Source organism: Cryptomeria japonica, chromosome 10, assembly GCF_030272615.1.
Source record: "Cryptomeria japonica chromosome 10, Sugi_1.0, whole genome shotgun sequence".
In the NCBI taxonomy this organism is placed as follows: Eukaryota; Viridiplantae; Streptophyta; class Pinopsida; order Cupressales; family Cupressaceae; genus Cryptomeria; species Cryptomeria japonica.
In genome coordinates this window covers 780,008,416-780,019,758 of record NC_081414.1, presented here as the reverse complement: position 1 = coordinate 780,019,758, position 11,343 = coordinate 780,008,416, and the positions used below count along the sequence as shown (strand labels likewise).

The following is an 11,343-nucleotide window of genomic DNA, read 5'->3' as shown; positions in this document are numbered from 1 at the left end:
ATGTGATTATGGAGTAAATATGTATCTTATTGATTTAGCTAAGATATTTTTTATTGTATTTTGGGCTACTATTTAGAAGGTTAGGGGTTTTGTGCTCCTGGCTATGTTGATGCCGGTTACTATTTACTGATATGTTTGTTGAAGCCTATGTGACAAATCAAAGCCCTTTCCCTACTAATATAATAAAAAATAAAAAAATAAATTCACTTTATTCTTATATGAAACTAAATTTTGACTAGTATTGTTTATAATTTTTTGATGACATGATGAATAACTGTACATATTTCAATATATAAATGATGTGTTGAATAAATCATCATTTATATTTTTCAGATATTTATTGATACTTTAATATTCAAACAAAAATCAAAATATATTATCAATATTTTAAAATATAAAAAGATACCCTCACAATTATTTATACATTGTAGAGAATCCTCTCCCTATCTATCAAATTCTCATTCACAACTGACTACTATTTTGTATGTACGATACCACTTGGTAGGAAACATGTTGATTGCAGCTATTGCTCGCAACATTAAACCACACATACTGCGTTTAACACTTTTAAGCTTAAAAGTGTATTCTTAGTGTGACAACATACACTAAGCAACATATTAAACCTAAAACATGTCAATCAACTCTAAGTATTTAACACTTTTAATTCTAGAAATATAAGCTTAGAATGTGTGATTTAAGCCATTTCTTCTTTGTTTACTTGACGTACTAGGACATGTAAAGACCTTGGAATTTGTGGCATAGAAGCCTCCATCGTGCCTTCCAATATTTTTACCACTTCAGTCATGCTTCGCCTCAGATTCTCCTCCTCTTGAATGCATAGCCCAGCAACCACAGCAGCTCTTCTCACCTCTTCGATAATTACCTCACTTGCTATCCTTGCATCCACAACGCCCAATATGTTTCCCCTCTGAATTTGAGATGAAGCCCAGGTAGGAAAGTAGAACCTACTACCCTCAACTGTTAAATCCGGATTTCTTCGGCCTGATATAATTTCCAACAGCGTCATGCCAAAACTGTATACGTCCGCTTTAGGAGTGATAGGAAGGCCAGAGATCCACTCGGGAGCCACGTACCCACGAGTTCCTCTTGTGGTCGTCAGTACTCGGCTAAAATCTCTACCTACTAGCTTCGCTAGCCCAAAATCTGCCAGCTTTGGGCTAAAGTCACCGTCCAGGAGAATGTTTTCTGGCTTAATATCGCAGTGAATGATACGATCCCTGCATTCCTCATGGAGATAAACTAATCCTCGTGCAGTGCCCAGTGCGATCTGAAACCGGGTCTTCCAGTCCAACACCTTCTCCACGTCTTCCGACTTGGAGAAGAGGAAGGAGTTTAGGGAGCCGTTGGGCATGTAGGCATATACCAGTAACCTTCGTGAATGTTCTACGCAGAACCCCCACAGCCTGACCAAATTCACATGCTGTATTCTGCCAGTGGTGATTATTTCCGCACTGAATTGTTTTTCTACTTGCGTGGAACCCTCTAATCTTTTAACCGCAACAATCGTGTTGTCTGGCAGAGTTCCTTTGAACACAGAGCCGAATGCTCCGCTACCCAATTTATGCTTGAAATTCTGCGTTGCAATTCGCAACTCTCTGTAACTGAACTTTTTGAGCGAAATTGGCACCTCCTCTTCCACGTTCTTCTTCACTAGTGTTCGACGTTTCCACAGAATAAATGCTGTTAACAGGAGAGCTGAAACAGCAAAAAAGGATGCGGTGGCCGAAAGTAAAATAGTAAGTCCTGAGGTTTTGTTCCTTCGCTCCGATGTGGGGTGTCGCAACTCAGAAGCAGCCAGCCTAATAAAGACGGACTGGCCCTCCGGTGAAACCCGCATTCCCAATAAATTGCGAAACCACAATCTACAGATAGGTTGATCAGAAATAGCGAGACCAAAGGCTGTGCAGGAGCAATTGTTGAGACAAGCAGTCTGGCAGCCTAGCTGTGTCGGCTCGTTGTTGATTATGACAGCTTCTTTTTCGGACAAGTACTGGTTCTTGGCTACCAAGAACTCGTCGTTTGTGCCCTCTGTGGCAGAGCACTGTAGGGGTCTTCGCCGAGAGCAGCCACTTGACCACCAACCTTGAGAGTCCTTGTTGGGCGTGAAGCCCTGGACACAACTACACACATCATTCGCATTGCAAAGTCCATACGCCCCGCAGATTTCGTAGTCACTGCATTGACCTCGGTATGTCGACCACCTCAGACTCCATCTACCATCATCCATCCAGATGTAAACTTGTAATTCGCCGTTCACATCTAACACGGACCGCCCCGTGAGGGTATGATCTATCGGATTAATGCCAAAATGAATGTATATTCTTGAAAGAGAAAGCCTCACACAGGACGCTTGAATTTTCTTCTGAGCTTGCAACTCGGGAACCTTAGTACAATAATTCCCAGAGCATTCTCCACTGGACCAATATGGAACAGTGTTATTATAAAACATCATCATCTGCGTCTTTCCCGGAGACACGTCCATTCGGAAAGAGAAGAGCCCACTTGCAGGATCCGAAGAACTCTTCCAGGAAGTTAGCGTCATGCCTTTCCACATCTTCATGCCAGGCAACCATGTATCTGTCGGATGCGCGAAACTCTCCCAAACAATCGCAGACTTGTTGTAGGCGTCCAGCATAATGAAATTACCAGTGTCCGTTATCATAGCTCGTGATCCTTTCTGGCCATTAACAGTCGACCAAACCGACTAGCCCTTTCCATTAAACAATCTGAGATGACCATCTTCCGAAAATCTCAGAACGCCGGGCATGATTCTGACAGGATTTTCTCTGTTAGCCACCCAAACTGTGGCGCTTTGAGAGATTCGGGTATACCAGATGCCAATATACAAATTATTTGTTCCTTCGGGACTAAAAAATCCCAATTTAAACGTGTCATTCTTCGAAATTAGGGTCTGATTTCCAGTGAGCGAATCCCCCAATCGAAGCATATCTTCACGATCCAAAATTACAGCACTGGAATTATGCGCTGCAATACTCACAGTAATTACTAAGACCAAAAACTTCATCGTCATTGAAGTTTGGGTAGATCGTCCTATGTTTGTGGTATAGTTTCGAATTTAAATAGAAAATAAACATGCTACAGAATGGACGAGATGGCCAAGTTAGTGCCACGAAGCCCGCGTTATTTCGCTAAGGAATTTGACTAATGAAAGAGACAATTTGACAGCTCGGACAGACTCCATTATTTCGCTATTCGCAGGCTCTTTTTTATTAGTCACGATGACTGGAAGTCAAGTCTTTTGTAAACTTGAATTGGGGAAGCGAAGTCTTTTGTGCCAGACGAGAGACGGACGCGCTGCTTAAGCACCCTCCATCCGACATTTTTGCCGAATTGTTCGTTTACTATTAGTAAGAACTAAACTTTAGAAGATTATTAAACAAAAATTCTCGTCTGCCTATGGTTATTTACTCTATGATGAATGCACTGTTATGAGAGATGCAAATGTTGATATTCATTGCTTCTGGAATAATTTAAACTTATGTATCCAATTGTCATCTTCCATATATTTTTCTATTCAGATCTAAATAAATGTTCCTAGCATTTTAGGAAATTCAATGTATGATTAAATAATAGTTGTATTAGAGTAACCTTAAAGATGCTCAAGTTAATATTATGTTGTAACTAATTATATTTATAAAATATTTTTGAACATGTAGTTTTGTTGATTGTCATTCATTAAAAAAAAAATATGTATAAAGGAATACTCATTGCATGACAAAAAAAGGGAACAAAAATCTAGTCCTCTTTTATTACAAAATTGCAATATTATATTCCAAACTTATCTATGGAGAATACACAATCCAATTCTTTATTATGAAGCATTTTTGTCCAATCATATTCCAAACTTATCATAGCATTTTATGTTGGAGTAAGTCGGGAATCTAAAAGAATGAAAATGATCTTGCACTAGTGAAATGATAAACACAAAGGATAATCTATAATATGGATGAAAAATATATGAAGAATAAATAGATGTCTTGCATATATAGGAAAGGTAGATGTGGTAGGTCTGAAACTATGTCTAACCATCCAAAGAAAGTATATTTGTGAGCTCACTTGACAAGTATGTGAGAAATTATTTGAGATGTATAGAAGAGGTGTCTCAAGTGATGAGGACACATGTCTCAACGCTATAAAGTGAGACAAAAATATTAAATAGCCTAAGTATACTTAAGCTAGGTGTGAATAAGTCAATCTTAGTGAGGTGATTAGCTAACTACATGCATTAGACTCTATTTACACTAACACCTCCTTAAGTGCAACTTAGGGAGTAATAATGCTAGACGACGAGTCCTCCTAGTAGGCCTTGTTTGATACTCGCATAAAAAAATTCATAAAGTTGAGATAAAGCACAAAACCTAGGAAAAACAAAACTCCTCCAAAAGAGAAATGATGCATGAAATTAAATGTACAAGTATAAAGAAGATAATTCATTGAAGGAAGGACTCATGATGAGCCACAATGGACTAATACTTTCACAATGTAAGATAATATGCCCCCCAATAAGAGAGAATGAAGAGAAGGTCATGTTACCCCCTAAAAACCTATGAAGTAATGAACTCTATGTGAGAAAATTCTTCCTCCAAAAATTGATAAGATAAGAGAAACTATGAAACTTCTCATCAAAATGATTCTTATAGTATTGGTAGATGCTTAACACGAGATGTTACAGATGGTCCACAAACATTGAACAACATTTCTTCCATTGGAAAGTGTAAAGTCATAAATTACATCCTATGCAATTTCACATCACATACACTTTCCCCTTAAGTTGTAATTAAGACACTTATGACCTCTAATCTTAATCTTGGTCCAAAACATACCTTACCACCCCATGTGTGATATCTTGACTATTAGGTTTACTTTTTATTCAGGTGTATGTGCACTGTGTAGATGCCCATGCAATGTGCTAGCACCCAATAAAAGTTCATGACTATGCTAGTTGTTGGGATATTACACTCCATACGTTATGATAGTTTAATACCTCTATCGATCTACGTCAACCTTTGGAGTCATTTTCCTTTGCTAGAACATCTCCACTTTAGCTACAAATCATCTTTTTGAACTTCATTTAGTATTTTCTTACATTCTACACCTCTATTATGGAACTCTTTCATTCAGAACATTGTCACTCTCACACAAGCACTCTCACATGGCCATATACATTATATTCTTCCACCATCTTCATTGCTATAATGGTATCTTACTACTTTTTTTATCACCATATGAAGATATCACTATCATCATGTGGACTCCATTGCCACTTCTCCATTGCACTTATAGGCTACCCAACTTCATTGGTTGAGGAGTGATAATTATTTGAAATACTTGAGTATATTGTCTTACTATTCTATTTATTTTTTCATATGTCTATAATAATTTTCTTTGTCTTGTTTTTTTGTGGAGGTGGAAACACTGAAGTCGGGTTTTGACTTAAGAAAACCCTTATATAGATACCCAACATATTTCTTTGGTCTTTTGTATGCAGGTGTAGTTAAAGGAGCTACTTGGAAGAACCCTGTCTATTTTCTCTATATTTATAGTGATATCTAAATCTTTGTTTGTCATTTTAATTATTTATTTTTATTCACTACTATTATTTTAGTCACTTAGTATAACATGTAATCATATTTTATAATATTTGATATTTAAAATGTTATACAGGCTATTTTATGTTTCTTTGTTGCAATCCTAGTTTTCTATTTGTACAAGATGTTAGTGCACCGTGTTGTTGCCCATGCCCCATGCGCTTACCTTGGATAGAGAGATTTCTAGGTTATCCAAGAAACCTCTATGGTTTGTACTTCTAATTTTTTAAGTCTCGAAAACTTGGATCTTTTTTGTACATGGTTAAAACAAACATTTGGTCAGTTAGAAGGTAAACCTAAAGGTTGTTGTAATGTAAAGGCTTATCTGAGTGTTGGGTATAAATTTGAGTCCTCAAAGGATTTGATTATTTTTTCTAATGGTTCACTTTTCATACTCTAAGGAAATAAACAAAAATACCATTGTGTGCAAGATGACTTTCCATTTTTATAGGAAGATGCATGAAGTACAATAAATTCTACACATAATCAAAAGATTAATATAATACCCAGGGTTGAAGCTCAATGATCTCCAATGCAATACTATGATGTGACAAATACTAATATGATGGCTTGGGTACAATAGAGTAATCTTGGACATGAACTATGGAATTATGGTGATAATTGGACCTTAAATATCAGGAATCAATTACTCTACCTTTCAAAAGTAGTTTAATGGTAAATATGCCATGGAAAATTGATAGAAAGGATGTCAAATGGATTCTTGTTACTCTAGATTCTATTAAGCTTAACTTCAATGGAGCATCTAAAGGAAATGTGGGCATCATTCATATTGGGTATGTTTAGAGAAACCATATAGGTTATGTTATTTTAAAAGTAGTCACAAGTATCCCAATTAGGACAAATAACATTGTAAAAGCAATGGTGTGAGTAGTAGGAATCAAGTTGGCGTCCTCTATGAAGATAAAAAAATTGATCATCAAAGGAGACTCATTAAATATCATTTTAGCACTAAAGAAGATAGAATGTCCAATGTATTAAATTAAAATTATTTTTGCACAAATCTTGAAAAATCATCTTTGTTTTATTATTACTCCATCCTCCATTGTTATAGAGATGCCAATTAGATGGTTGATTTCCTAGCAAATGTCAAATGTCAATTGGAGAAAGAAGACCAAGTTTTTATTGAGAACAACAAAAAATATCCCCTTCTAATTGCGATCCAAAAAAATCCCAGGTTTAAATTTTAAACAAACAATGGTTGGTTCTTGAAGTAAACATTTTTCCCTCTATAGGTTCCATATTATTTGTTGATCTACGGGTCCATGTAATGGTTTCTTGAAAGACATGGAATTGGTGCATAAATAAATATCTTTCTTTCATGCCAAATCATCAGTGCTCAGGACAATCTCCATACAAGTTGACATCACTAATAGCCCTCTTAGACAAATAATACTTGTGCAACATTGTTTTTTAGTGTCAATTGTATGTGTTTGGTTTTTATGCAAGTACCTACATTCATAAATGCCTATTATATCTCTTGCATGTAAGCATGTGCGAACTACTCAAATGTGGGATTCTTGAGATCTCTCCACTAGGTCTTTAGGAATTTTTTCTCTATTTAATGCTAGTTATTCTTCCCCTTCCCCTTCCCCGCTTTTCTTTTTTTCATAGAAAAAATATAGTTCTAGAATCCATAAGGCTATATGGTTCAAATGGTATATCGCCCTTAGAATTATAGGATCTAAATCCCCATTAGGAAGTGGGAATTTTTAGTCTTTGGTTTTTTTACAATAGTCCATATGCGAAAAAATCTTCATCTAGGACTAGGGTAGGGTGGAAAGGGCTCTCAGGGTGATATAGCAGAGGAGCTACTAGATGCCCAATATGTCTCTTTCTATCTCAGGTGGTGTCTATTTTCCTATCCAACTATTTGATCTTCTACAAAACTATGTACACCTAGAACAAATCACCTTTTAATTTGTTAAACTTGAGTGTTACAATGGAGAAATTTTAGATAACGAAATCCAAAATTATGATTTGCATGAGGGTAAAGCATGGGTTAGGGAATATAATCTGTTAAACTTGAGTGTTACAGTGAAGAAATGTTAGATAATGAAATCCAAAACTATGATCTACACAAGGTTAAAGCATGGCTTGCGGGTCTATTCCCTTGAAAATACCAAAGGAAAAAGCCTCCATTTGTCAAGATGTATGATGCAATTAAGAAATGGCTAGATGCTAATAACTGGAGATTTTTTAATCATCAAATGGAATTGTTCGATAACCCGCTTACCCAACACGTGGAAAACCATTTCTTTGATGTGTTTTATAAACTACTGATCCAAATTATGGATTTGGATGACAACACCTGAGTGAGAACCTGCGGTATTGTAAATTATGTTTACAAGAACAGGAAAGCATAGAATTGAACCAAGCTAAAAAGTATTGTATTCAATTCGAAAATCCAACATATAGTAGTCCAAGGGATTCCAAGGGTCACCAACAAGTCCTTGCGAATCTAAAAGCCAATAGTCATATCAGGTTTATTTACATAATAAAATCTAAAACTATGTAATTTTTTAAAAAACTATATAAATTTTTTCCTAACTTTAACTAGGCATAACTTTCTGCACAGGACTTGAAATTATGAGCCATTTAACTCGTTGGAAAGGTCTCCAAAACTTGTAGGCAAAGATTTGAAAGAGAACCACTTTAAAAGGCTAAAAATTCCCTTAAGGCCTTGAAAAATGCCATTTACTAACATACAAAAAAACTAAAAAAAATATAAAAATATTTTTCAACTATTTCAAATTTTATTCTAATCAACTACACTCTCTCAAAGTGCACAAGCCATGTAAGAATTCAAAGCTAATAATTTCTCATTTAGACCCGCAACTCCACTCTTTAATTATTGTGCGGACTCCAAATGATGCAAAGGTTTAAGTGCAAGCCAACAAAAATTATGCAAATCCCAACATGGTAGTTGAGGAAACATGGGAGAACAACCCTAGCAATTGAAATACATCTACAAATATGCCTCTAGTTTTATGCTTGGCCTGCCCCTTGTTTACTATATTTTGTAAATATTTTAAATATTAATACTATATTCAATCTATGCATTTAAAAAAACCAAAAAAAAATTGATAAATACATGACAAGGAAATAATATGTCAAAAGTAGGGTTGGGCATTTAATATAAAAGATTATAAGGAAAAAAAATAAAATAATAATTAAATAAAGTTACAAAAATAAAGAAAAATAACTCTATAAGTAATTAGTCAGCAAGGGACAAATGCAAGTAAGAATAAAACCATCGTAGAGATTGAAAAGGATGAAAATGAAGAGTTAGAATAGTTTTGGCTTGATAAAAAACAAAATAATAGGATTGTTGAAAACACAAAAAGAATAATTTCTTGATAGCACAATAAATAAACAAGTTATGTTTCAAAAGAGGAAGTATTTGGAAAAATTGGAATAAACAAAAAAATACCAAACCATAAATTTGAAGAACAAATAATTTGGGATTGAAAAAGTAAGTCATTATTCAGAAGAGCACACATCATTCATCAAAATTTTAGACAAATAATGATATAATCGGTAGCATATATCAGCATGATACCATATAAAACTTTGGAGAAATTAAGACCCAAATTAATCATTACCCACTGATAAAAATAGTTTAGTTTATGGATCATGCAAACCATGGGAACTTGGATAAACATAGAAGTGAATGTTCAAGACATAGAATTAAGAATGAATTTTGAGGTAGTACCAATGGAATAGTTAAATCAATAAAAGGGAAAATATATTTTGCAAGTAACAATAAAGTGCTTCATATAACTCTATGAGAAAATAAAGATACCTCTTATTTAGGGGAAATAATCACAAAGAAAGATGAATAAGATAATATAAAGTTGCTCTATTCAATTTACAATCTATCTAGAATAAATGTAGTTGACGAGCCTAATTGTGCAATGAAAAATGCGTGTGCAAATACTAAGTACTAAAAAGAAAGATAATTAATCAAACAAAGACAATATATCATACACCTCAAGATTAGAATAGTGAAACTAAAATGGAGAACAAAATGATAAACAAATGAAAACCATAATACTCGATTTAATTTGATTATTCCACGATTGGATGTGTGCTCTCGACGTAGTTTTGGATCTTCGATATTGCTCCATCATGTGGATGCAAATGATAATGGATTGATGGATGAAAATGATAAAGGATGGGTTGAGTGATAATTCCAACAAAGTGACAGTATGATTAAAAAAAGGTGGATCAGAGAGAGTTTGGTCTAAAAATGGAGAGATTAAATAGGAGATGAGAGGAAGGAGAGGGGAGGTGAAGAGGAGACACTTGTCCTCCATAAAAAAGAAAAAGAAGGAATTGGTTAAGATGTGCACACACATGTGTGGGAGGTTAGAAAGGATAGAATAAGGTTGGTTGGAGGGTTGACTATGCCAAGGAAGTGGGTTGGAAGGATAGGGTTGGTTAGGATAGGATTGGAAAGAGTTTAGGGAGAAAATTTAGGAGCCATGTGCTCAAATGGGATTTGAAACAAATTAATTAATTAAATTAATTAATATATGGGCTTGGGAAGGGCATATTTAATTAATTAAAGTAATTAATCAAAAGGGATTGACAAACAGGATAATTAATTAATTAGATCAATTAATTAGGAGGATAGGATAAATAATTGATTAGGAGGATCAGATAATCAATTAATTAGATTAATTAATTAGGAGGATAGGATAATTTATTAATTAAATTTATTAATGAGGAGGATTGGATTGGCGAATTAATTAATTAGAAGAAAGGGGTTTAAATTTTATTAAATTAACTAGCCAAATTTAATGTCTACATTTTGCCCCTCTTTGAGGTGGTGCTAGAATAGTAGACACCTAAACACTTGTGAGAGAAGAAAAAGAAAGGGGGAGTGAGAAAATTCCCTAGGAAGATGAAGGAATGGTTAGGAATGCACCCTCAAGAGGGTGCATATGGAAAATGAAACCGAACGGCATCTTGAAAGAAATAGTGCCCTAGCGGACAAGATAGAAGGGAAGAGGCATAACAAGAAGGGGAGAAAAATGTAAATGCAATGGATGATATGGATTAAATGATCATGGAGAGCGAGAACCCACAAATTAGGATTCCATGTACTGAGAACTTACTTTGATTTAGCAATGTCTATGTTTCACCAAGGTATGACGAACTAGTGTAGAATTTTACTGCCAATGCATGGACTGACACATATAAATAGACACACAGGCTAATATAGAACCACATAGAGTCCCAGAGACCTTGCAGCGAACGGTGCTAGAATAACCCCAAGTAGAATATATGAACCAATGTAATATGAGATAACAAAGATGTTATGAGGGTACAACAAGGAACACATCCAAAAGAGATGCCAAGCAAAAACCCAAAGCAATAAGATCACATCTTGAACCTCATCATTATCAGGGCACCATGATATAAAGGATCGTGGCAACCAAGAGGAAACAAGACTCGATGAGATTAAAAAGAAAAACAAAGATAATAAAGAATCAAAGACAACACAAGTGTCTTAGATATATTTTGTCAAAAGATGATGATGATTTGATGATGTCTTGTTTTAGGAAGGATACATCTTGTATAAGACAAAAATGATCAAGACGTTTAGTTTCAGGAAGGATACATCTAGTATAAGACTAATATAGATAAAAAACGTCTGGTTTCAGGAATGATACATCCTATATAAGAC

At 35.0% G+C, this 11,343-nt stretch overlaps 1 protein-coding gene across 1 annotated transcript; it reads right to left on the bottom strand.

Annotated features, from left to right (window-relative positions):
* Positions 1-694: 694 nt before the first annotated feature.
* LOC131034927 (G-type lectin S-receptor-like serine/threonine-protein kinase At2g19130) lies at positions 695-2,683 on the bottom strand. The gene has a single exon (XM_057966537.1). It carries the CDS (start codon positions 2,681-2,683, stop codon positions 695-697), a length of 1,989 nt encoding a protein of 662 aa, XP_057822520.1.
* Between the last annotated feature and the right edge of the window lie 8,660 nt (positions 2,684-11,343).